This window comes from Bubalus bubalis, chromosome 18 (genome assembly GCF_019923935.1).
Source record: "Bubalus bubalis isolate 160015118507 breed Murrah chromosome 18, NDDB_SH_1, whole genome shotgun sequence".
NCBI lineage: Eukaryota > Metazoa > Chordata > Mammalia > Artiodactyla > Bovidae > Bubalus > Bubalus bubalis.
In genome coordinates this window covers 47,026,458-47,053,345 of record NC_059174.1, presented here as the reverse complement: position 1 = coordinate 47,053,345, position 26,888 = coordinate 47,026,458, and the positions used below count along the sequence as shown (strand labels likewise).

At 41.0% G+C, this 26,888-nt stretch overlaps 2 protein-coding genes across 11 annotated transcripts in view; both read right to left on the bottom strand.

Moving 5' to 3' along the window:
* ZNF527 (zinc finger protein 527) overlaps nt 1-19,720 on the bottom strand; it is a 25,962-nt gene extending 6,242 nt beyond the window's left edge. Inside the window, exons 1-4 of one of the 10 annotated variants that reach the window (XM_045163248.1) lie at nt 19,623-19,720; nt 4,025-4,145; nt 2,527-2,601; nt 553-679 (exon numbers count right to left, since the gene is read on the bottom strand). In XM_045163248.1, the coding sequence (XP_045019183.1) occupies nt 553-679; nt 2,527-2,559 (160 nt within the window). In that variant the 5' untranslated portion in view covers nt 2,560-2,601; nt 4,025-4,145; nt 19,623-19,720. The other 9 variants (XM_045163249.1, XM_025269858.3, XM_025269856.3 and 6 more) reach the window with 9 other exon arrangements.
* Nucleotides 13,114-26,888, bottom strand: LOC102398313 (zinc finger protein 875). The gene is given in 7 exon segments (XM_044931245.2): nt 13,114-14,077; nt 14,079-14,281; nt 14,284-15,681; nt 19,623-19,718; nt 20,201-20,327; nt 26,358-26,444; nt 26,844-26,888. Coding segments are annotated over 6 exon segments (2,046 nt in total). The 5' UTR covers nt 26,391-26,444; nt 26,844-26,888; the 3' UTR covers nt 13,114-13,888.

Below are 26,888 nucleotides of genomic sequence, written 5' to 3'. Positions count from 1 at the left end.
TCCCTTGGTCAATCCCTTGGTCACTAGGTAAGAAAGGATATTAGAGAAAGGGCCAGAGAATAAAAAGAAGCTTGTAAGGAGGATGAGAAAGACAAAGCTTCTGTCATAGCAGCAATTCTCAAAGTACTAGAGCAGAAAAGAACCACTGTCTTGGAACCAAATAGAAATGCAAATTCTCAGGCTACCCCAACCCAGACCCTACCGAATCAGAAATCACAATGGTTCTCAAATATTAATGAGCATCAGAACCATTTGGAGGGCTCATTAAAACCAGACTATTGGGGCTATTCCCAGATACTGTAGGTCTATAATGGGACCCCATGATTTGCAATTTTAAAAATTCCCACGACATACTCATGCTGCTATCCCAAACCATCATTCAGTGGCAAAAGGAATACTACATTTATAACTCTGTGAAAATATTTCGAATAATTTCCTGGGAACAAGAAGTAGAAATCCAGCTAAGCATTTCAGATGCCCTAGATATTCCCAGTGGAGGAAACTAATACACTTCATAGGGAAGATCTGAATTATGGGGGTATACATCCTTACCAAGCCATACCAAGTTCCTGTAGTTCTCCAACATGACATCTCTGTACAAATCCTTCTGAGATGAGTCCAGCCATTCCCATTCCTCTTGGGAAAAATTCAGAGCTACATCCCTGAAGGTCACCAATCCCTGAAATTAAAATAAAAATTCTTGAGACTTTCCAAACAGTACAGTGGTTAAGACTCCATGTTTCCAATGCAGGGGGTGTGAGTTTAATCTCTGGTCAAGGAACTAAGATCCCACATACTACATGTTATGGACAAAAAAAGAGAAAAAGAAAAAAAATTTTGTTTACCAAGTACTCCCAGACAGTCCAAGCATCTTCCTCCATCTCTATTAGAAGAATTTAACTCAGTTGATCATCTCTTCCTTGAAATGCTTTCTCCTCTTGACTCCCAGGACCCATACACTCTTTTGGATTTCCTTCTACATCAGTCCTTCTCAGTCTCTTTTGCTGGTTCCTCCTCTTCTTGTCAGCCTTTTGTCAGCCTTTGAATGCCCTAAGCTCACTCCCTAGACCTCTTTCCTACCTATATTCACGAAAACCTACCCTCAAGATAATCTTAACCTGTCCCATGGCTTTAACTACACTGTGTTCAGTCAGTTCAGTCATGTCCAACTCTGTGACCCCATGGCTGTAGCCCACCAGGCTCCTCTGTCCATGGGATTTTCCCAGCAAGAATACTAGAATTGGTTGCCATGCCCTCCTCCAAGGGATCTTCTCCATCCAGGGATTGAACCCAAGTCTCCTGTATCTCTGCATTGCAGGCAGATTCTTATACCACTGAGCCACTGGGAAAGCCCTTAAATACATTAACAACTCTCAAATTCACATCTCCAGTCCTAAACTCTAGATATATAACCAATACTCCACTTGGCTATTCAACAGGTCTCTCTAATTTATCTGGAACTCAAATCTTGATTTTTATCTCATCCCAGCCCATCTTCCCATCTCAGTAAATAGCATGACCATATACACAATTGCCCAGGTCAAAAATCTTTGTAGTTATTCATGATTTCTTTCTTTCTCTCACACTCCACAACCAAACCCTGATCAAATGCCATATTTCCTATCTCCAATAGATACCCAGAATCTCACAAGCTCCAATGCTACCACCGTGATCTAGGTAGCTATCACCTTCCACCTGGATTACTAAGCATCACTTCCACTCTTACTTCCTTCTTTTGATTTCCCTTCCTTTTAAAATATAAATCAGATCACATCACCAACACTCCAGTGGTTCTCCTTCACCCTCAGAACAAAAATCAAAGCTCTGGTCATGACTTTCAAGGGCCTGTTTAATTTGGTCCCCAGCTATTCCCCTAATCTCACAGTGCATATTTTCCTCTGATACTAGCTTATTGTTATCCCTGAAATACATCAAACATGCTCCCACCACAGTAACTTTGCACTTGCTATTTCTTGTACCATTTTTTGTCTTTTTTTAATTGGAATTTAATTGCTTTACAACACTGTTTTAGTTTCTGCTGTACAACAAAGTGAATCAGCTATTTGTACACATATATCTCCTCCCTCTTGGACTTCCCTCCTGCCCCACCCCATCACACCTTCTACTTTTAAAGCTCTTCCCTCGATCTCAACAAAACTTCCTCCCTATGTTCACCGAGGTTTCTCTTTGCTTAAATGTCGCTTCCAAAGACAAACAAACAAACAAACAAAAATTCCTCGACCTCCCTAGTTAAAAGGGCACTTGATAATCACACTCCATCCTTTCATTTCAACACAACAAATCACAATCCATCTAAAGATGAAACGTTCTGTTCCATTATACATTTCAGCACAACACTGAGTTTAAAAAAAAAAAAAAGGATACTAAATGTTTTGTAGAAGGATTATTTGAACAAACAGTGGAGAGGGAGAAGTGAAGAGAGTGCTCACCGGACCACCTGGGACTCGCCGAAGTCCTAAAAAATGACATGGAATTTCTGAAAACAAATTGAAAACATCAACTTACCTGGGACATGGCTTTACACAGTCCAACAGCCATTCTTCCTTCCTTCTTCAATTTTCTCTTTTGGAGAAAAAAGTCCTAAAAAGGGAGAGTTATAAGAACAACAACAAAAAAATGGAACAGCAGTCCTATGCTGCTGATCTGAGACCCACAGAGAGGTTTCCTGCCCCTTTATGGTCCCTAGTTTCCTTATATGAACCAGTCTGTGCATCACATTGGAGGGAACTCCCTATTCTACCTAAAGAGAATCTCCTTCGCAGTTACTATTTTTCTTTATCTTGATTTCTTTTTCTTCTTAGCATTTAACATCATTGGACATGTTACTTTCTTTTTTTTCTGTTGTCTTCCCAAATAATAGTACAAGATTTAAGAGAGCCAGGATTTATTGGGTTCACTGTGTATCTTTGTGCTGTGCTTAACTGCTCAGTTGCTTAGTTGCTCAGTTCTTTGCGACCCCATGGACTGTAGCCTGCCAGGCACCTCTGTCCATGGGGATTCTCCAGGCAAGAATGCTGGAGTGGGTTGCCATGCCCACCTCCAGGGGATCTTCCCAACCCAGAGATCGAACCCAGGTCTCCCGCATTGCAAGCAGATTCTTCACTGTCTGAGCCACCAGGGAAGGCCCTGTGTATCTCCAGGGCTAGAATAATGCCAGAACCACTGCAAGTGCTCAAAACAGATTTGATAGACAAATAAATAAATCTCGATGTGGCTCCTGTAATATAAATAGCAATGTTACACATATTGTATATGTCATTATCTTAGTTAATCTTCACAAAACTGCAAAGGTAGGTATTATTATACCTATTTTATATCAAGTGAAACTGAGGTTCAGAAAGCTTAGACAGCTTACTCAAATTCATAAGAGTCAAACTGCAGGGTGACTCAAAAACTGGTCCTCCAGACTTCCCTGATGGTCAAGTGGCTAAGACTCTGACTCCCAATGTAGGGGGCCTGGGTTTGATCTCTGTCAGGGAACTAGATCCCACATGCCACAACTACGACCTGGCCCAGCCAAATAAATAAACAAAATAAATATTAAGACTCTGAGAGTCCCTTGGATTGCAAGGAAATCAACCCTGAATACTCATTGAAAGGACTGATGCTGAAGCTGAAGCTCCAATACTTTGGCCATCTGATGTGAGAGCTGACTCACTGGAAAAGACACTGATGCTAGGAAAGATTGACAGCAGAAGGAGAAAGGGGCAACAGAGGATGAGGTGGTGGGATGGCATCACCAAATCAATAGACATGAGTTTGAGCAAACTTCAGCAGTTAGTCAAAGACACAGGAAAGGCTGGTGTGCTGCAGCTCATGGGGTCACAAGTAGTCAGACACTACTTAGTGACTGAACAACAGCAACAATAAATATTAGGCAAAAAAAACAAACACGTTCTCTTTCAAGAGACCACAGTGTTTGCATGGGAAATAATCAACATAACCTGAGAAATCAGTGCTATATGTTTTTTAGAGAAGCATTTTTGGAGGTGGAAGATGTTACCTTAATTTCTCCACAGAAATTCAGCCTGAGGTAAACATGCCATATTTCAACACCAAAGCAATAAGAAACTGTACAGCCTGAAACAAGTTCCTTGTCTTCTCAGAGCCAACATTTCTTCACTCTGAAAACAAAGACAGTTGTGTCTGACTCAGAATTTAAGATATACAACCCCCTAATTCTGGGCTACTCTGCACTAGTCAACTCAACCTCCAAGAAAATTATTTATTTCCTTAGTGCAGTGCAGCCTGAAATTGTCCACAAAGGCCTTTGGAACCTGAGAAGAAAATCAACGAAGTCTTCTCAGAATCGGGGAGCTCCAAGTAGCATCTGCATAAAATAAATATCTTTTAAATTTGTTTCAAATAGCTGTGCATCACGAATATTTTTCAAGTTTGGAAGAACCATCAGTCTCTGAAAGAAGGTGATGGAAAAGATTTGGGCTTTATATAGTCCCCAGGCACACATTGACTCTCCAGTCCTTTCCTCACTGGCTAGGTGACCTTGGGCAAATCAATCCAACTGCCAGAACCTTTCCTCATTGCTAAAATGCCTGAGCCAACTCCTGGCACAGAGAAGTGCCACCCTTGTTGCCATTTAGATTTTCCTTTGAAAAGGAAATGAGAACATCTTTCTTTATTAAAAAGTCAGAACCAAAAACTTAGTTCACTTGCTGCTGCTGCTAAGTCGCTTCAGTTGTGTCCGACTCTGTGCGACCCCATAGACGGCAGCCCACCAGGCCCCGCCGTCCCTGGGATTCTCCAGGCAAGAACACTGGGGTGGGCTGCCATTTCCTCCTCCAATGCATGAAAGTGAAAAGTGAAAGTGAAGTTGCTCAGTCGTGTCCGACTCTTAGCAACCCCATGGACTGCAGCCTACCAGCCTCCTCCGTCCATGGGATTTTCCTTAGTATGTAAGAAAAAGAGCCATGGATTAGCCTCTCTCGGCACTAAACATGGAAGAGTTTTGACACAGACAAACCTAAAATCTCAAAATCGATGGCCTAAGGACAGGAAGGCTGGGCTTTCCTCCAGAAAGGCAGCTAATGTGAGGCTGGTCTCACTACAATGTCTTTAGACTGGGTTCTGTGACTCACAAGGGGACGGAAGGAAGAGATCCAAATTAATTTCCATGTCCAGAAGGTCCTGGGCCAAGACCACAGACAATCCTCTCCAACACCCTCAGAACCCAGGGCCCCCATTTTTCACTCTCACAATGTGGAAAAGATCAAGAGAGTTGAAAAATTAAAAGCAAAGACTCTGGAGCTAAATAGCCTGGGCTAAAGTCCCAGTTCTGTCACTTAGTAACTGTGTGAAGGTGGGTGAGCAATTTTAATCTTTCTGTGTCTCACAATCACATACTAGGTCTGACCTACAGATACAAATTCTCTCCAAATCATATGCATACAAACATGGCCACACAATTGCAAATATAATGTCACATACACACACACTGGCATTAATGCAGAGAGAGATGATACACAATTACTCCAACAGAGACAGTCACACACAACCTCATACACAGTGACATACCACACAAGGTCACACATCCTGCCACAATTACTCATACAAAATTATGCCTGGAGAGACTGATGATCATGGGAACATAACCACACCTTCAAACGCAGTTACATCCACAGGGACAAGCGGTCAAACAGTCACACACACATCCACACAGCAACACACACACACACACACACACACAATGTTACACCTGCAGTCTCTCACAAACCCATACACAAATAACACAATTACACCTGCGGAGACGGTCACACAGAAACAGACTCAGTTTTATGCCAGAGACAGATGGTCATAGTCGCGTTCAACCATACAGTGACACATAAGTTCATACTGTCACACACACACACTGTCACACAGCCATACACGGTGACACAGTCTCCCCAGAGGCGCCCGCCTGGTCCCCATCCCGATCCCTGCCGGTCCACCCCAAGCCCGGCCCTGATCTCTGGCTCTCGCGCCAGCCAGGCCCAACTCACCTCCCGGCGTCCCTGGCTCTAGAAACCCGCCCAGCGACCCGAGACCCGCGACGTCGCCTCCCAGAATCCCCTGCGGGGCACAGCGGGACGCGGACTGACGCTCACCGGACCCCGGGTTCGGCTGGGGAAACATCTAGCTGCAAGGAACTAGACTAGCGACTCAGCTTTTCATTCCGACCCTGAGGACCACAAGTCCCAGACGCTTTGCGCCTCGGCCTCCTTGCTGAATGAACTACATTTCCCAGAGGGCCCCGAAGCACGGCCCAACATCACGGCTGCACTACAGGAGGCCACGGCCACAAGTCCGAGTACCCACAGAACTGTGTGATAACCTGGGATATCGTGAATGGGCATTTAAGTGACCCTGGGCAACTGCATGTGAGGGAATGCTGAAGCTGCGCGTGTCCGTGACTGTTACTGAGTGCTCAGGGGTGGCGATTTGGGTGTGACTGTCGCTGCACACTTTTGTGCTTGCGCACCACGGGGCGACATGTTCTGTCAGTGTAGTCGGCTTGTGTATTTTAAATCATGCCCCGTGATTGTGGGTCATTGTGTGAGATTGTGGACCTGCCAAGAATGGGAAAGTGATTGTGGATGTGTAAGGGACTGTGGCTGACTTTGGGCATGACATTTCTGTAACTGTGTTCTTAGCCCAGAGATCCGCGGAGGTTTTCTCGTAATTGGCGGTGGAGCTTTGTTTCTGGGCTTTAGAGTTGAGTCTGTGGGAGAGGGGGTCTGTGTGTCCTGTGTGTGTGTGTTTGTCTGTCTATCTCCAGGTCCAACTGTTCTCTCGTCCCTGCCCAACCTCTCATCCCAGCCAGGGCGGGGTCAATATTATCCTTATTTTTATATCGTGTGTGTGTGTATGCGCGCGCGCGTACACGCGCACCCGTTCAGTCACTCAGTCGCGTCAGACTCTTTGCGACCACATGGACTGACTGTACCCCACCAGTCTCCTCTGTCCATGGCATTTTCCAGGCAAGAATACTGGATTGGGCTGCCATTTCCTACTCCAGGGAATCTCCCCAAGCCAGGGATGGAAGCTGCGACGCTGGCGTCTTCTGCATTGGCAGGCAAATTCTTTACCACTGTGCCACCTGGGAAGCCCCTATCCCTTCTCTTCTTGCCGCTAATGTGATGGCAGGCACAGAGAGTAATTATATTTCAGTTGTAGGAAGATGCTCACTGGTATCAAAGCCATTTATATTATTGTAGCCAGGATCTCTGGAGTTTCTTTTATTATTGTTCCTAACTTTTCACTTTACAACTTAAATTTGTTGTTTTGGTGTTGTTCAGTCACTAAGTCATGTCCAACTCTTTGTGACCTCATGGATTACAGCATGCTAGGCTTCCCTGTCCTTCACTATCTCCCAGAATTTTCTCAAATTCATGTACATTAAGTTGGTGATGCTGTCTAACCATCTCATCCTCTGCTGCCCTCTTCTCCTTTTGCCTTCAGTCTTTCCCAACATCAGGGTCTTTTCTATTGAGTTGGCTCTTCGCATCACATGGCTAAAGTAGTGGAGCTTCAGCTTCAGCATCAGTCCTTCCCATGAATATTCAGGGTTGATTTCCTTTAGGATTGAATGGTTTGATCTCCTTGCAGTCCAAGAGATTCTCAAGAGTCTTCCTCAGCACAATTTGAAAGCATCAATTCTTTGGCACTCAGCCTTCTTTATAGTCCAACTCACATCCAAACATGACTACTGGAAAAACCACAGCTTTGATTATACAGACCTTTGTTGGCAAAGTGATGTCTCTGCTTTTTAATATGCTGTCTAGGTTTGTCAAAGCTCCAGTATCACTGTGGACAGTACCTGAAGCCATGAAATTAAAAGACTCTTGCTCTTTGGAAGGAAAGCTATGACAAACCTTGACAACTTTATTTAGGGCCCAGCTTTAAGAAAACTATCCACAGTCAAGAGGCCAAGAATGTGAACCTGTGAGTGATGTTAAAGAAAATAAGAACTGAGAGGTACTTGAAGGGGCCTGTTTTTTGTTTTGTTTTGTTTTGTTTTTAATTCAGGAACTACTGCCATAGGAGAAAAGAGACTTCAGTACAGAACTGGCTCAATTCCAAATATAGCAAGAGAGGATTTATAAACAAGGAGCAAGTTAGGGTTGGGGGGTGATCAGTTTATGGAAAATTATAAAGAGGAGACATAAAGGGGTTAGGGGGGAATTCTTTCTAGGCTGACTAATAGGATTCTTGCTGAGGGAAGGCCAGAGTGATGAGTGATCAGATATCAAGAACATGAGCTAAACTGACTTGACAGAATTCTTGCTAAAACTGGGTGATGCAAAGACAAACGCTAAAGCCCAAAGGTTGAAGCCTAGTTGAGAAGAGGGTTCTGAGGAGTCTGATTAAAGTTTGGTCAAGGAGAGTGTTTGTCAGTGAAAGTTAAAAAAAAAAAACAAAAACCTGGAAGGTGCACCCAAGTCAAGATCTCGGTATATGTGGAAGTAAAGAGAAGTTCTTGAAATAAAAACACATCTCTGGAGATCCTCTTCAATCCCCTCCCCAGAAACAGTCCTCTAATAGCTGAAGCCCCAGTGAAAGAGTTCAAAGTGTTTGTCACTCAGTTGTGTTTGACTCTTTGTGCCCCCATGGACTGTAGCCCATCAGGCTCCTCTGTCCATGGGATTCTCCAGGCAGGAACACTGCTTGGGTACTGGAGTGGGTTGCCATGCCCTTCTCCAGGGGATTTTCCCAACCCAGGGATCAAACCCGTGTCTCTTACATGTCCTACACTAGTAGGCAGGTTCTTTACCACTAACACCGCCTGGGAAGTCCCTGAAACATATAATATGAATTAATAAATAAAAATAAAGACAGATCATTAATACAAGACAAAAGGAGAATAAAATAACTATATAGAAAATATAAAATTTTACAAGTTTGTGTTAATCTTGGCATATTATTAAAATAGATATATACACATTCACATTAAATACTTTAAGATTCAAGTTTAATCACATTCAAAACTACACTTTATGAACTAAAATGGAAGAAATCACAAAATACATTGATTACAATGCTATAAGATAAAAAGCTGAATACTAGGATATTGTAAAAATGAGTATGTCCATCTAGCCACTTGTAAGCACTCTGAAATAGTAATTCTTATATAAAAGAAAATAAAAAATGAAAACTATATGCCACTTAGAAATGAACTTTTAGGACAGTAAAAAGGCAATAAATAAACCAGATAATGATTAAATAAGATTGAAAATGCAATACAATAAAAAAGAAAGCTTGAGATTAGTAAATATTAACAGAAATTAACAAGTATATAAAAGACACATTGAAGAAATGATTAAAAGCATAAAGCTGCTTCTTTGACTAAAAAAACAGAAAAAAATGATTGCCAAGAAGTTAAATAGACATAGCCACAAGCCTAGCCATTAAGTAATCATATCATTTAGTTCTAGAAATGAATATGTCCCACATTTCAGTGTTCTGTCTAGATAGAGCAGCATACCTCAAATTGTAGGTTTACATCTGTCAGTGGATGTTAAGCATTTTTCTGCATTTGTTTCTTCTATGCCTATTTTAAATTATATAAAGCACAGATGTTAATAAAATGTTTGGTATTATAACACATAACTTTTTTCTGGTGTGTGTGTGTATAGTATTTTCAGTATGGGTTATAGACCACAAATATCTAGAAACAACACACTTAAAGGTGAAGAATAAAGTGTTTGACTTTCACTTGGGTTTGAACAGTTTCCATCATTAAAAAAAAGGGTGACTTTTTTATGTGTTTGCAAATCTTTAATATTCAATTTAATAGAACATACTTGGTATTTTATATGTGTTCCTGCATTTAATGTGTTGACATAAATAAAATCTGGCCTCATGTAGATACATAGTAAGAAAATGGGAGTGTTTTAATACTCTTTTCAGGTAATTATCACAACATTATCCTTTGATACTTCAACAAAAATCATGGAATCTGGCTTTTATCTAGTTAAAATCCATGTCTATCTTATACTTTAATATACCCACAGATGATTTTGCAGCATTATGTACTAATGGTTTGCAAAATACTGGTTCACTGAATTAGGCAGACCTCCCATCATCATATTTCATTATATGGTATTATAAAATCATGCTCATTAATATCATCACCAATCTTATCACAAAGGGCTAAGTACTGGGAAACTGTCCAGTTCATGGTGGCAGGTAACTTGTTTTTCAATATTCTGATCCTTTGTTTGAAAGTCAAATTAACAGAAATTACCATCAGTTTTCTTCGCTGGCAGTTTTTTTAAAAAATCACTTCATTTTTGACAAAATGTCTACCAAACATCCAAGTCTGAGTCACCTTATCCAAAACTTGTCAGCTGATCTTTCAAATAAAATTGGTGTCCATAAAAAGGTGGCCGATTCAGCTCACAAATTAGACAATCATACAAGTGCATCTCCTTGAAACAGCTTCATACTTCAGCTTGAAGGACTTTACATGTATTTCTCTTTTCATCACACAAAATATTTAAAAGATGTATACATACCAGTTTTAGTATCATGGCTGTGATATTATAGTATAATTTTATAAGATATTACCATTAGAGTAAACTGAGTAAAGAATACATGAGATTTCCCGATATAATTTCTTGCAACTGTGCGTTAGTTATCTCAAAATTTAAATTATAATTTTAAACTGCTGTACTCAAAGGTCAAGATTTAACAAAATTCTACTATTTTATGAAGAACTTAAGAGTGGAACTTGCATTTTTTACCACCAATAGGGGGTGGTTAAAAAATACAATAATGCTAGTAGTAGTTTGCTGCAGTCCACGGGCTCACAGTTTGACACAACTGAGCGACTGAACAACAGTTTGGTGTCACTGCTTTGATTCATGCTAAGAGCCCAGCAGTTTTACCCACGATTGCCGACTGATTTTGCACCATCAGTACAAATTTCAGCAAAAAGCAAGTAATGTCTTAGTGTTATAATGAAATTTGTTTTGACCATGCAGATCACTTGAAAGGGTGCCCCCCCAGCCCAAATCCTCTGATCACACTTAGGGAACCAATGATCCATAATAAGAAGTCAAAATTGAATTAAATGAAACAGTTCCATTAACATTTACTGCTACTCCTTTTAAAATGGAACATTTCCATGATGACTATAACAGACTTACAGATTTGAAGCAATATTCATGGTTTCATACTGTTTATCATCTTTTCTTCACAATTTTCTGCAATGTAGTCTCCTACTTACCAGAAGGTTGGCAGGATGGGTAGTGGTTGCTCTGGGGCAATTTTTCTGTCTGTTTTAAACATCTGTTTTAAATCACCTCAGGTTATGAAATATGGGGCAGTAGTGAATAGCTAGTCCAGACACAGATTGAAAAAAAAAAAAATGCAAAAACAAGACTGAGGATTCCCATATCTGAATACCATGTGGTGTTTTATCTCCTAATCAGTTTCCAGATTTGCACAGATTTTAATGCTAGGCCCAGGCAGACACCTCAGGTTACCTGTCTTAACTCTTGTCTCTTATGAGAGGTTCTAAGCAGAAGGCCTCAGAGAAGGCAATGGCACCCCACTCCAGTACTTTGCCTGGAAAATCCCATGGACAGAGGAGCCTGGTAGGCTGTAGTCCATGGTTCACTAAGAGTCAGACACGACTGAGCGACTTCACTCTCACTTTTCACTTTCATGCATTGGAGAAGGAAATGGCAACCCACTCCAGTGTTCTTGCCTGGAGAATCCCAGGGACGGGGGAGCCTGGTGGCTGCCGTCTATGGGGTCACACAGAGTCGGACACAACTGAAATGACTTAGCAGCAGCAGCAGCAAGCAGAAGGCCTGATGTAGGTTTAAGAATCAGTGGTGGGCATGGGGAGCACCAAAGTATAGGGCTTCTTTCTACCCCTTTCTCAGAACATTTCCAGGTCTTTCTGTTTGGTTGCTGCGCCATAAAAATGTTTCCCAAGGTTTGTATCTATTTTCAGTCTATTTAAGGCTTCATACACCAGCAGTGCTCTATTTTTTCCTGTTGAGATTTTTAAACAGTTTGTGGCAAAATCTTTTATTTTTATGAATCAATTACACTGAAAATGGAAGTGTTCCTTCTGAAAGTTAAAAAACAGTAAAAGGTACGTTTAATTTTGGAATCCTTATGTTTGTGACATGACATGATTTTATGGAAAAGAGTAATTAAGTTCTAAGACCTAAAGTGATTAAAACTCAAAAGATATTTTTCTGTTGAGGAAATGTAAGAGCATGAGGTCGGGATTTACCATGGGGAGGGCTAAGAAGGGGAGACCAGGCCAACTGCTCCATCAAAGATAGTATTTCACAATTTTTCACCAGGTTCTGCTCACTCCACTCAAACTTAAGATTTTGAATAAAAATTAAGACTGTAACACCTCATATTATTTGAGACAGTGAATCCCTGTCTCTAACTCCTTTGGCTATCAAGGCTTTGAGACCACTGTTTATTTTTTCCATAAACTGCAAGTCTCTTGAGAGTCCCTTGGACAGCAAGGAGAACAAACCAGTCAATCCTAAAGGAAATCAACCCTGAATATTCACTGGAAGGACTGATGATGAAGCTCCAATACTTTGGTCACCTGATGAGAAGAGCTGACTCAATGGAAAAGACCCTGATGCTGGGAAAGATTGAGGGCATGAGAACAGGACGACAGAGGATGAGATGGCTGGATGGCATCATCAACTCAATGGACATAAGTTTGAGCAAACTCCGGGAGGTAACGAAGGACAGAGAAACCTGGTGTGCTGCGGGTCCATGGGGTCGCAAAGAGCTGGACACAACTGAATGACTGAACAACAACAAAACTGAAAGCCAAGCACTGAGTACTGCACTTGAAATCCTGCTTCACCATTTTCTAACTACCCATATACTTTGTTTTTCTATGGCTTTCAGATCTATTCTAAATACCTGTACACAAATCAAGAAAATAAGTTATAATACAATTCCTATATTTTCTTATCCTTAGAAAACTTATTTTCCAAATGTAATTCACAATTATTTAGTCAAGTTTCATGAAAAAAAAAACTGGGCCTTGGGACAAGATTCTAAGTAAATTTGTGGGACACTGCCATTTCCAAAAAGAGACTATTCTCAACCAAAAAAGTAGTATATTTTACAACGGTTGGAAAAATTTAAACCAAATAATTACTAATGGGATATTGTAACTCAAAAAAGAATAGAAAATAATTTCATTTTACATTTCTGTATATGTGTGCATATTTTCTTTATAACACTGTGTAATACATTTCCAGTCTAAATAGACTCAGTCAACAAAAGTATCTACAGTATGGATTCAACCTGGAAACCAGAGAGTCCCAGGAAGTAAGCAAAGATATGATATTTCCAAAAATGGATAACTCTTCCCAAACTTAGAGCTAGGATACTTACAATCTTTCTTACCTGTCAGCCCTTTGTATAATAAAACCCTCTACCCATGCATTATCTCTTATCCCCATGAGCTGACCATATTCCAAACTTTAACTGAAGCTGACTCTGCTGGGTCATGGCTCTGTGGAACCAGCATTAAATCAGCCATGGTTTCTGTCTCTTGTTCTCAGGTCAAACAGACATCAAGAGATGGGCTCTAAAACTGCTGTTACAACATCCAGGATACTGTGGAAGAAGTGTTCAAGTATACTTGGGAAGTATATTGGAATCATATCAATTCTCTAATTTCAACCTACTTAAGTACTCTCTCCATCAAGTTACCTGAGAGACCTTCCAAAATCTACCATCCCCAGTAGGGAAAACCAGAGCCCCTGAAAACAGGCCAGCAACAATTCTCCTTCAGGTGGAATGGAGATACTGACCCTTACCATTAGTCTCATGAACACTCCCATCACACATAGATGTCTCTGTTTTAGTGTTAGCCAATGGCTAACTTATTACTGAAGCTACAGCCCTGGATGGGACTTCCATTGTCCCATGCAGTGTGACTACTGGCTAAAGGTTTCACTGCTGTGTACACACAAAGTTTCTCTCCTGCATGTGTCCTCTGATGTCTGATGAGGTTTGATTTCCAACTAAAGCCTCGCCCACACTTACTAAAAATGTTAAGACTTCTCTCCTGAATGTATCCTATGATGTCTAATGAGGTGTGACTGCCGGCTAAAGCCTTGCCCACACTTCTTGCACACATGAGGTTTCCCCCCTGAGTGTGCCCTCTGGTGTGTAATGAAAGTTAGCTTATCATAAAACTCTTGTCCATACTCCCTGTACACAAAGGGGCTATCCCCTGAGTGTGCCCTCTTGTGCCTAACAGGTTTGGCTTCTGACTAAACCTTCTACCACACTCCCTACATATGAAAGGCTTTTCCCCTGAATGTGTTCTCTGGTGTGAGACAAGAGTAGACTTATCATTAAAGTCTCGCCTGCACTCCCTGCATACAAATGGCTTCTCCTCTGTATGTGTCCTCTGGTGTGTGATGAGGGTTGACTTCAGGGTAAAGGCTCTCCCACATTCCCTGCATACAAATGTCTTCTCCCCTGTGTGTGACCTCTGGTGTTTGTTGAGGTTTGACTTCAGACTAAAGCGCTGCCCACACTCCAGGCACATGTAAGGTTTAACCCCTGAGTGTGTCCTCTGGTGTGTCTTGAGGTTTGATTTCCAGCTAAAATGACGCCCACATTCTGTGCACACATAAGGTTTCTCTCCTGTGTGTGTCCTTAAGTGTCAAATGAGGTGTGACTTCTGGCTAAAGCCTTGCTCACACTCCCTGCAAACATAAGGCTTCTCTCCTGAGTGTGTCCTCTTATGTCTGTTGAGGTGTGAATGCTGGTGAAAGCCATGCCCACACTCCTTGCAAATGTAAGGCCTCTACCCAGAGTGTGCCCTCTGGTGTGTGACAAGATTTGACTTCAGGCTAAAGCTCTGGCCACACTCCTTGCACACATAAGGCTTGAGCCCTGAGTGTGTCTTCTGATGCATGAAGAGGTTTGATTTCCAAGTAAAGCCTCGTCCACACTCCTTGCACATTTATGGTTTCTCCCCAGAGTGTATCCTCTGGTGTGTGATGAGGTTTGACTTCCAGGTAAAGCCTCGTCCACATTCTGTACATACATAAGGCTTTTGCCCAGAATGTGTCCTTTGGTTTTTGATGAGGACTGACGTACTGCTGAAGTTTTGTCCCCGCTCAGTGTACATGTAAGCGGTCTCTCTTGTGTGTGTCTTCTGGAGGCTGAGCTGGTTTGACTCCTTGATAAAGCCTAGCCCAAACTTTCCATATTTGATTTCTCCAAATCTTGAGATTTCTAAACCACATAATATTTTGTCTGTTTCCTCGAGGTCTGTCCTCTGGACCAGGTTGGGCCCTATATCCACCACTGTGTTGTCTTCCTTGGATATTACTGGCTGTTCTTCTGGGGGGCTGGAGATTGCCTTTGAAGCGCTGCTTTTGCTTATTCTCCTGAACAAAAGCTTGGAATCTTCTTCTCTCTCTTGAATTTCTGCTTGGTGGCTCGAGCAGGTTTGATCAAAGAGTTGCTCCTGCTGCTGTCTGTGATCTTCTGAACAGCGTTTCCCTGAATGGAGATGATTTCCTACACCTAAGCTTGAGAATAACTGAGGGAGATGACTGAACCACACATGCTGGATGAGGGCTTGCTGGCAAGAGAATGCCAAAGGACAGGTGAGACAAGGCTAAATTTCTAGCTTTGATCCTGCTAAACAAAGAATGTTTTTAGTCATAGATAGGGCTGCCTTGGCCATTCTGCTTTGCCCACTGGTCATTCATAATATGTTTACATCATAAGCTGTCTCCCACTCAGCCATCCTTCCCAAGATCTATTTTGCATTTCACTTTATGCATCACATTTTTACAGTAAACTTGATCAGTGGACCAAATCCAGCCTGCAATCTGTTTTTTGTATGGCTACAATATAATATCTATTATATCCAGTTTTCAAAGAAACAGGAAAGAGTGACATAGTTAAGAAAAAAAATTGCAGCCAATAGAAAACTGATTTAGGGAGAAAAAAAGACTTCAAAGCTGATATTATTAATATATTCAAAGAACTAAAGAAAACAATATGTGAAAAATTAAAGATAAGTATTATAACAAAATGGAGAATGTCAATAAAGAATAAGAACATTTTTTTTTTTTTTGGCTGCATCATGCAGCAGACGAGATCTTACTTCCCAGATCAGAGATCAAACCCAATGCCCCTTGCACTGGAAACATGCAGTCTTAACCACTGGACCACCAGGGAAGTCCCAAGAATAGAAACTATTAATAAGAAACAAAAGGAAATTCTGAAATTAAAAAGTAAAATAACTAAAATTACAAAGTTACTAGAGAGATACAACAGCATATTTGGCTTTGAAACAGAACCAGTGAACCTGAAGATAAATCAATAGAAATCACCTAAAAACTGAAGAGAAGAGTTAAAGAAAGGCTGAAGAAAAACAAAGATTCCCAGAAACCTGTAAGACACCATCAAGCAAACCAAACCTATGTGTAATGGTAACTCAAGAAGGTGAAGACAGAGAGAAAAGAGCATAAAACATATCTGAAGACATTATACCTTAAAAAGTTCCAAACTGAATGAGAAACATTCATCTGCATATCTAAGAAGCTCAACAAACCCCAAAATAAACATAAAGACAGCCTTAGCTAGATACATCATAGCCAAAATATTGGCCATCGGGGAAAAAAAGACAAAAGGAAAATCTTGAAAGCAGCAAAAGAAAAATGACTCAACATGTACAAGAGGAAAAACAATATGACTACTGTTAACTTCTCATCTTTGGTTACCTGATGTGAAGAGCTGACTCACTGGAAAAGACCCTGATGCTGGGAAAGATTGAGGGCAAAAGGAGAAGAGGGCAACAGAAGATGAGATGGTTGGATGGCATCACTGACTCAAAGGACATGAGTTTGAGCAAACTCAGGGAGATAGTGAAGGACAGAGAAGCCTGGCATACTACAGCCCATGGGGTCACTAAGAGTTGGACATGATTTAGAGAGTGAACAACGACAACTTCTCATCAGAGACAATGGAGACCAGAAGGCAGTGGAATAACATATTTAAGGTGCTGAAATAAAAAAGGAAAGACTTCTATCAATGAAGAACTCTCACAAACCTATCCTTGAAAAATGAAACTGATATAAAGATATTCTCAGATTAACAAGTACTCAGAATATCTGCTGCCAGCAGACATGCCTTATAAGAAATACTTAATAAATCCTTCAGGCTGAAAAGAAATTGACACCAGATATACTGATACTAAGTCAAATCCACAAGAAGAAATGAGGACCACTGAAACTATTAAATATCTCTGGGTAAATATAAAAGACAATGCATGTATATTATTCTCTTAATTTCTCTAAAACACATAAAACTATTATAAAGGCAATAAATATAATACTATATTGTGGGCTTTATAATATATATATAAATATTTTATTGGAACTAAATTAGTATTAATTATAAGTAGATTAGGATAAACTAATGTATATATTTTATTTCCTAGAGCAGCATTAAGAAAATAACTCCAGAATGGCATTGAAACATGTATATTATCATATGTGAAACAGATCGGCAGTCCAGGTTCGATGCATAGGACAGGGTACTCAGGGCTAGTGCAGTGAGATGACCCAGAGGGATGGGATGCGGAGGGAGGTGGGAGGGGGGTTCAGGATGGGGAACACATGTACACCCATGGCTGATTCATGTCAATGTATGGCAAAACCACTACAATATTGTAAAGTAATTAGCCTCCAATTAAAATGAATAAATTTATAAAAAAGTAAAAAAGAACTCCAAAACAAATTTAAAATCAAGAGTGGAATTAAAATAGTACACTTAAATTTAAAAATAATAATATGCCATAAAAGGGGGTATAAAAATAGACCTGAGACATATTTTTAAAAATAGCAAAATGGCAGATTTAGCCATATTAATCATTATATTAAATATGAGCAAATTGAACACTCCAAACAAAAGGCAGAGGTTATCCCACTAGATTAAAAAAGCAACATCAAACAATGTGTTATTAACATGGGACACATTTTGGATCCAAAAAACACAAGTAGGTTAAAAGTAAAGGATGAAAAAAGATATACCATGCAAACAATAATCACCAGAGAACTGGAATGGCTACTATATTAATAATAGACAAAGTAGGTTTCAAGACAAGGATTATTGCTAGAGAAAAAGATGGACACTTCATAAAGACAAAAGGGCAATAAATCAGAATGATTTAACAATTATAAAGGTATACACAATTTAAGAGCCCCAAAATACATGAAAGAAAAACTTACAGAACTAAAAAAAAGAATTCGATAATTCAACAATAATATTAGAAATTTCAGTATTCTATTCTCAATAATAGAAACAATTAGACAGGGAATTCCCTGGTGGTCCAGTGGTTAGACTCTGAGCTCTCAGTGCTAACTAAAATATCACAAGTTGTGCAGTATGACCAAAAAATAAAATCAACTAAAAGTGGATCATAGGCTTAAGTGTAAACACTAAGAGTATAAAACTTCTAGAAGAAACCAAAGGGGGGAAAAAAATGTATGTGGCCCTGAGTTAAGCAAACTTCTTAGTTATACCACCAAAAGCACAATTCATTTAAAAAATAGTTAAACTGAACATCATCAAAATTTAAAACTGAACATCATCATCATGAAGCATCAAGTTATGCTTGAAAGGACACCATTAACAGAATGAAAGGACAAGCCACAGACTTAAATTGATAACTATACCATGGTTATATGAAAATATCACCATTCTTAGAAAACCTTTCAACACACATCCACATGTGAACCTGCATACCCAAATATATATACATGAAGATATATATAAATATATACACATACATATGGTGGGGGGAGAAGGGAGAGCATGTTCACAAGAGACACATATGCCAATGATAAAGCAAATTGGGTAAAATAGTAAGTGATTTTATGATGCCATTTTGTAGTAATATATATGCCGTGTGTATGTAAAGGATAATATGTAATATGTGTGTGTGTAGAGGATAGAAAGGTGTTTTTTGTACTATTTTTGCAGAATTTTTGTAATTTCCTGATACAAATGAACTTACTTACAAAACAGAAAGAGACTCACAGACTTAGAAAATGAACTTATGGTTGCTGGTGGGAAGGGACAGTTAGTGAGTATGGGATGGTCATGTACACACTGTTCTATTCAAAATGGATAACCAACAAGGACAGCACATGGAACTCTACTCAATGTTATGTGGCAGCCTAGATGGGAGGGGTGTCTATTTAGAAAAAAATAACATAAACTACAGGTGAATATTTAAACTACAAAATAAATAGAGAAGATGAAAAAAGTAAATAGGATGAAGCCCTTTTCTGAAAATGGCAGCAAACTGAATTGGTCACAAGTGTCCCCTGCAGAAAACAAGCTAAGTGAGAGGAAGGCAGGCCTTCTGGTGGAGCAAAGAGACAAAGAAGCCAGAGAAGTCCCCCTCCCTTACCTGAAGATGATATTCTGGAAGGGAGGTCATGCCAGGCAGCCTTACCAGGGCCAAGAGGCCTAGAAAAGCTCTACCTCTCAGTACCTAAAAGTACCTCCTCCTTCCCTACCTGCCATGCTGTGGACGGTCCCAACTACCCTGTCTCACTCACCTGGACACAGACCCAGTGAATGTTGCCTCTCCTCTATCCAGGGCTCTTCCCCTTGTTCCAGCTGACAAATGAGTTCCAGTTTGGAAAACAGAATGTCTGCTCATAAGGAAAGAAAACAAAGAGACTTCTGGTTATGTATTTAAGGGGGCCAGTCTAGAACCCAGCCAAAATGGCAGGGGGGTGGGGGAGAACCAAGAGGGTGGGACAAAGGGCCCATGAATAGTAAACTCTCTGCAGTCAAAGGGCTAAGTACTAAAAGGAAACTCCAATCAGAGAAAGAGCCTATCAATACTTACTAAATGAAAAATCTGCTAGGTTTGGGGCAAGATAAAATTTAAAAAAAGAAAAAAAGCCCCTGACTTGGGAAAGAGACTTGAAAATGCAGAGTGGCATACACAATATGAAAAAATTTCTGTTTTCAACTCTACTGAATCCAGATGTACCATGAGGACAAAGGTAAATTATTGTTTTTAAGCTCAACCCTAAGACAAAGCTGCATTGTGAGTAGCCTTTCTTCATGATATATAGAAAATATTCTGAAGGCCAGATTTTAAGTACTAAGGGAAAGCCATTCTTACCTAGTGAGACCAAGTGGTTGTAAGTCTCCAGCATCACCTCCGTGTGCAGGGTCCTCTCAGCAGGGCTCAACAATTTCCACTCCTCCTGGGTGAAGCCAACAGCCACATCTCGTAATGCCACGAATGCCTTTTAATACAAAACACACCCCTGTTCATCCAGGAGTCCACCCAGTTCACACTGCAGGATGAGGGAACAAAAGGCATCTCTGAGGAGGTGGAGAAGATTTCTAGACTTTATTACGTGCTGCGCTAAGTTGCTTCAGTCGTGTCCAACTCTTTGTGACCCTATGGACAGTAGCCCATCAGGCCCCTCTGTCCATGGGATTTTATTATGGATGATGAATAAAGGGTAACAGAATACACCAGTCCCAGATATGCCACTTTGGCATAAAACAATTATTTTGAGCTGAAGGCAATTAATAAGCAGACAGAAGAAAAGCTCTCTGACCTTTCCCATCTGCCTAAAAGCACAACATTAATTTGTAAAGGTGTCCCTTTTCCCAATTTTACCAAGGACAGAAATTAATCATCAGAGACAACTCTAGACCCTTCTCGGCCCACAGACCCCACCAGAGCAATCTACATAGCAAACATTTACTAACTGGCCCTTTTCTTCCATTAGTTCCCCCATATATTTATTATACCTTCCCACAATTGCTGTTCTAGAAATGCAAAGTCCTTTTCCTTTGTCTTGTCACATCTCTAAAAAGTTATCGTTATTTTGTTAAGATGCTATATAAGCTCAAGTCCTAACCACCCCTTCTGAGTTACCCATCACTGAGTACTCCCATGTGTATGCATGATGCACATATTAATAAATTCCTGATTGTTTTTCTCACAAAAATGTCTTTTGTCTAATTTATACCAATGAAAAAAAGAATTTTTCTCCTCCCCTACATGTCCTTGGTGCCAAGAATTCAGAGACCATTATTCTCCCATCTCTATCCAGCCAGCATCGTTGTGCACCTATCACGGTCAGCATGCTAGGCTTGCTGCTACCGGGGATAAAAGCAAAACAAAATTCTTTCACACTGGGAGTTTTGAATGTAGGCAGGAAGAGGAGGAGGACATCACACACAAAGAATTAAAGTAAAAATATAATCTTCTTGCTGACTTTGAAGAATGTGAGACACTATTTGGTCTATGCATTAATGTTCTACATGAAGCAGCTCAGCCTCTAGGGCAAGGGTGAATGACCCAGCGCTATGTATACTTCACGGCAGGGCTCAGTCCTTCCCCTCCCTCACTCTGCCACTTGCTCTCCCCAAGCCTGAGGAATGGAAGTACTGGGTTGGCCAAAAAGTTTGTTGAAGTTTTTTGTAACATCTTACGGGAAGTTATGGTTTTTCCAGTAGTCATGTATAGATGTGAGAGATGGATCATAAAGAAGGCTGAGCGCCAAAGAATTTATGCTTTTGAATTGTGGTGCTGGAGAAGACTTTTTGTTGTTGTTAAATTTTTATTTATTTATAGCTGCACTGGGTCTTTGTTGCTGCACACAGGGTTTCTCTACTTGCGGCGAGTGGGGGCTATTCTTTGCAGTATACAGGTTTCTCATTGAGGTGGCTTCTCTTGCTGCAGAGCACGGGCTCTAGACACTCAGACTTCTGTAGCTGTGGTGCTCAGGCATGTGGAATCTTCCCAGACTAGGGATCAAACCTATGTCCCCTGCATTGGCAGGCAGATTCTTAAGCCACTGGACCACCAGGGAGGTCCTGGAAAAGATTCTTGAGAGTCCCTTGGACAGCAAGCAGATCAAACCAGTCAATCCTAAAGGAAATCAACCCTGAATATTCACTGGAATGACTGATGCTGAAGCTGAAGCACCAATACTTTGGCCTCTGGTCCAAAGATCTGACTCATTGCAAAAGATCCTGATGCTGGGAAAGATTGAGGGCAGGAAGAAAAAGGGATGACAGAGGATGAGATGGTTGGATCAACACAATGGACATGAGTTTAAGCAAACTCTGGGAGGTAGTGAAGGACAGAGAAGCCTGGTGTGCTGCACGCAGTCCACGGGGTTGCAAAGAGTCAGACACAACTGAGTGGCTGAACAACTGATTGTAATATCCAGTGCCCCAAGCATGGTCCCACTGCAAATCAATAAAATCAGACTCTTTAGGGATAAGACTTTTATACTTTTATCAGGCTCTTTAGGGATACGACTTTTATACTTTTAAGAGCTCCTAAGAATAGTCATGGTTGTGAATCACCACGTCAGAGGAATCTCAAGAGAGAGAGGTCACTGTAGGATAGAGAGATCAGAGACAGTTTCATGAGAGGGCAATAAGATCTTAAAGGACGGGCAGGATTTCCTGGATCAAGGAGACAGATTTAGAGAGCAACAGATTCAGTCTTCCCATTTCTCACTCAGTTTCAGGCATAAAGTCATTAGATGATAAAGGATAGATTCATCTGAATGACTTGAAAGTTATTTTTCTCTCTTTTTCCAGCCAAGTGCCTAAAAAGTGAATTTATCTAAATTAAAAATGAATGTATATGATGTATATGTATATTCCACTTTGGTGTCAATAAACATGCTTTCAGAATGAATAATTAGAACATGATGTCAGAAACAGAATACATTTGAAGTGACGACTGCCCTGAATATCTAAGACACTATTGTGACACACCAAAGGAAGTCTTCTGAACAGAAAACTGATATAATGTTCAAGGGGAATGAGGATTACAGATGCAATGAGTAACAAAGGAACATATCAACACGGGGAAACAAATCAGGACATTAGGGTGACCACTCACATGAGAGAAGAAAAAGATCTATACTAGCAGGTCTATCCTGGGAATGTAACATTGCACAGTATAACAAAAACAAAAAAAGTGCAACATGTAAAGCAAAACGTGATGGGAAAAGGGAATCTCAAACAAAGAAGAGATAACTGATAAGATCAAATGTTTTGGAACAGGCAGGGTTAGAAAGCTCCAACTGCCATGAGTGGTCACTGCTTTAAAACATTTATTTCTCTTCACCTTGTCATATTTTTGAGGGTAAATACCAATCTATAAAAGAATTTCATGCACAAAATTGATCACAGAAGCATTATCTGCAACAGTTAAACACTGGGAACAAGTTAAATGTTCCCCTCAATTGGGAAACAGTCAATAGGATCATTCATTCAAAGCACTATTACAGAAATCACTCTCAGTGGGATAAATTCTGGCTGTTCCTTCACCTATTAGAAAACGGGTCTGTGGTTTTCCCTGGTGGTCCAGTGGTTAAGGATCTGCCTCCCAATCCAAGAGACACAGGTTCGATTCCTGCTCTGGGAAGATCCCACATGCCGAGTGGCAACTAAGCCCATGCACCACAACTCCAAAGCCTATGCACCCTAGAGCCTGTGCTCTGCAACAAGAGAAGCCACTGGAATGAGAAGCCCATCTATCGCAAGAAAGAGCAGCCCCGCTCACTGCAAGCAGAGAAAGTTCTCGCAGTAATGAAGAACCAGTGCAGCCAAAAATAAATAAACCTTAAAAAAAGAAAGAAAGAAAATGGGTCTGAGTAGATACACCATCAGTAGCTTTAAAACAATAGGATCTTGTCATTAAGATTTGTCGTAGGGATGTGTGTGTGCATGTATGCTCGGTCACTCAGTCCCATCCAACTCTTTGCAATTCCATGGACTATATCTTGCCAGGCTCTCCTGTCCATGGAATTTTCCAGGCAAGAATACTGGAGTGAGCTGCCATTTCCTCCTCCAAGAGATCTTCTCAACCCAGGAAATAAACCCACGTCTCCTGTCTTCTGCATTGGCAGGTGGATTCTTTTATCACTGTGCCCCCTGGGAAGCCCCATGGGTGTGTATGTGTAAAATTAAACCAAATCCCAACATAAAAAAAATAAAAATAAAATGAAAGACTCATAGGAGTGCAGGCTGTAGTTTATCCGTCACTGAATGTAGTCTATCTAGTTTCTGTAAACAGTATACATTCAGCAAATTTGTTCAACAGAATCAACTGAGAAAATGCTAAGAATTAGTAACATCATGTGCCTACCAATCCAACTCATTTGTTACAAAGTCTAATTTATCCTCTCAGGTGGTGATAATTAACATCCTACTGTGGATTTTCTTAAGTTGTTTTGTGGAATTCAGATGTCATGCATGTTAGAATACCTGGAATTCCTCCTAACCCCCCTGAAATGTGGTTAATGATATGTCCCAAATAACATATGAAAAAAACAACAGAAACTCCCTTGTGACTTAGTTCCTTCAAATTAATTTATTTAAGGTCATGCACCAAACATATCATGTGTGCCAGGTACTCCTTTAGGAACAGAGGTTTCATCCTAAACCACTTATCCATTCAAATGCTTGTGCACTTTGATCAAGTCTTCATAATGCCTTTTTTTTTTTTTTAAGTCTTAAGGGCAGGAAAAGGAAAAAGTTAGCTCATACAAATTTCTGGCTTTTTCCAGAAAAATCAGAATGCTTCCCTATTAACATTATGAGTGGTGAAGACAGTACACATAAAAGATTCAATGTTACCTTTGGAAATGCCCCCAGATTTTTTATGCATTCTTGGTACTGACACTTTTCAAATGAATAAACTATTTAAAAAATGAGAAACACAGAACTCTCAAAGTTGTTCTGAGAATGCCCAGGAAATTGTAAATCTTTACTATGGAGACCAAGATTAAGAATAAATCAAGACAGTGAAGGCAGATCTGAAAAAACCAAGTTAGTGCATATCAAAAATGATAGTAAAGCAGTCTGGCAACTGTGTTGGTGCTCAGTAAGTGTTACTCACATTCAATCAAGTCTAAATCATCACAGTCACCATTCTCTGGTGTTAGACAGTTTCCCCTTCAGTTCCTATATGCCTATATCTCTGATTTCCTACATCAAATTCCTTCTCAACATCCTTCAAAACCCACCTACTCAAAGTCTACACTCCTCAGCGGGGCACTCAACCTGGCCACCCAGACTCAAAGGTGGAAAATGAAAATCCTTCAGGGGCCAAGTAGGTAATGAATATGAGAGAGACAGGCAAATGTTAGCTGTCAACAGTTTCAACTTACGTATGGAAGATACTAGGGAAAGTACAAACAGACTCTGCAGGACCTGTTCAAATGATGCAGACACCATTCAGCTCAAATTCCCCTACACCAGAATACAGTGCAGTTTATTTTCAGAGAGGCAAGCAATCCAGAATTTTTGGTGAAATCTCCCTCCCTACTGCCAGATGCTGAAAATGCTCGCAAATGTTAAATTCAGGTCAGACCATAGCAAACTCCTCTCTGTTCCAAGTATGGGTGGCTAGTCTGTATTTTCATCAGTACATATTCAAAAATCAACCTAAAATACAATCTTCCCACACTGTGTTAAGGGCAGTGTGCTTAGTGGCCCAGCCTTAGACTAACCATGATGCCTGCCCTTCCCACTGGTATGTCTTCACGAACTCTTCAATTTAACAGATTCTCAGGGGTTGTTCAGACAGCCCTACTCCTAGAAGTCCTCCTTAGCCACTTCAGGCCACAGACTACTATGCTGTCCCTGCCTTTCATCCTTCAGTTCAGTTCAGTTCACTCAGTCGTGTCCGACTCTTTGCGACCCCATGAATCGCAGCATGCCAGGCCTCCCTGTCCATCACCATCTCCCAGAGTTCACTCAAACTCACGTCCATCGAGTCGGTGATGCCATCCAGCCATCTCATCCTCTGTCGTCCCCTTTTCCTCCTGCCCCCAATCCCTCCCAGCATCAGAGTCTTTTCAAATGAGTCAACTCTTCACATGAGGTGGCCAAAGTACTGGAGTTTCAGCTTTAGCATCATTCCTTCCAAAGAACACCCAAGGGCTGATCTCCTTTAGAATGGACTGGTTAGATCTCCTTGCAGTCCAAGGGATTCTCAAGAGTCTTCTCCAACACCACAGTTCAAAAGCATCCTTATCACTGCACAATTAAGCCTGGACGTCCCTGTATTTGTATTTATGCCCCATGTGAGCTGTTCACAATTAATTAGAAAATGACTGAAGCATGCATGGGGCAGAAAATGTTGAGGGACTCCATGTATTAATAAGCCACTCCTCCAGGACCAGGAAAGTGAGCTTTGCCCAACTACCAATAAAGCAGCCTCCAAAGCAAGAAAATGGAATGTATTCATTCTCTCGGCAGCCAAGATGCAATTTTACACATATTCTCACCTCTTTTTTGGCTTTCAGGAGCTCCGTGGTCATTTTCCTGATCTCCTGAGTGCTCTCCCTAAGAAGGGCAAATCTCAGAAGGCAAATCTGAGGATGTGAAGAGAAATGAGAGCATGTCTAGTTGGAAAACCCTTCCCATGTGCAGGCTGGGTCTGCTCCAGAGGCTCACTACTGAGGGTTGGGAGTGTCACAGAAATCACCAGCACAAACCCATTCCCATCCAGCGCCCTGGAGAAAGGGCCGAGGGTGACCGAGCCCCTCAAGTTCAGCCCCAAGCTCTGGCCAGACAGTGAAACCCATGTCCCCCAGCAGCAGAGTAAGGGTTTGTCTCTATCCCTGTGGGTTGGAATGAAAGGAAAATGGATGGTCTTGAGGTGCCTACATGAGAGCTCCGGAGTTCAGACGCTGCCTGTGCCCTCGTGAGTAAAACAGTGACAAGCTGAGAAACGTCCTGAATGGACGAGGCCGTGACTGTAGGGAACTCACGGAACTCGGAGTGCACGCTGCCAATCCTGAGGATGAAGCTCGGGA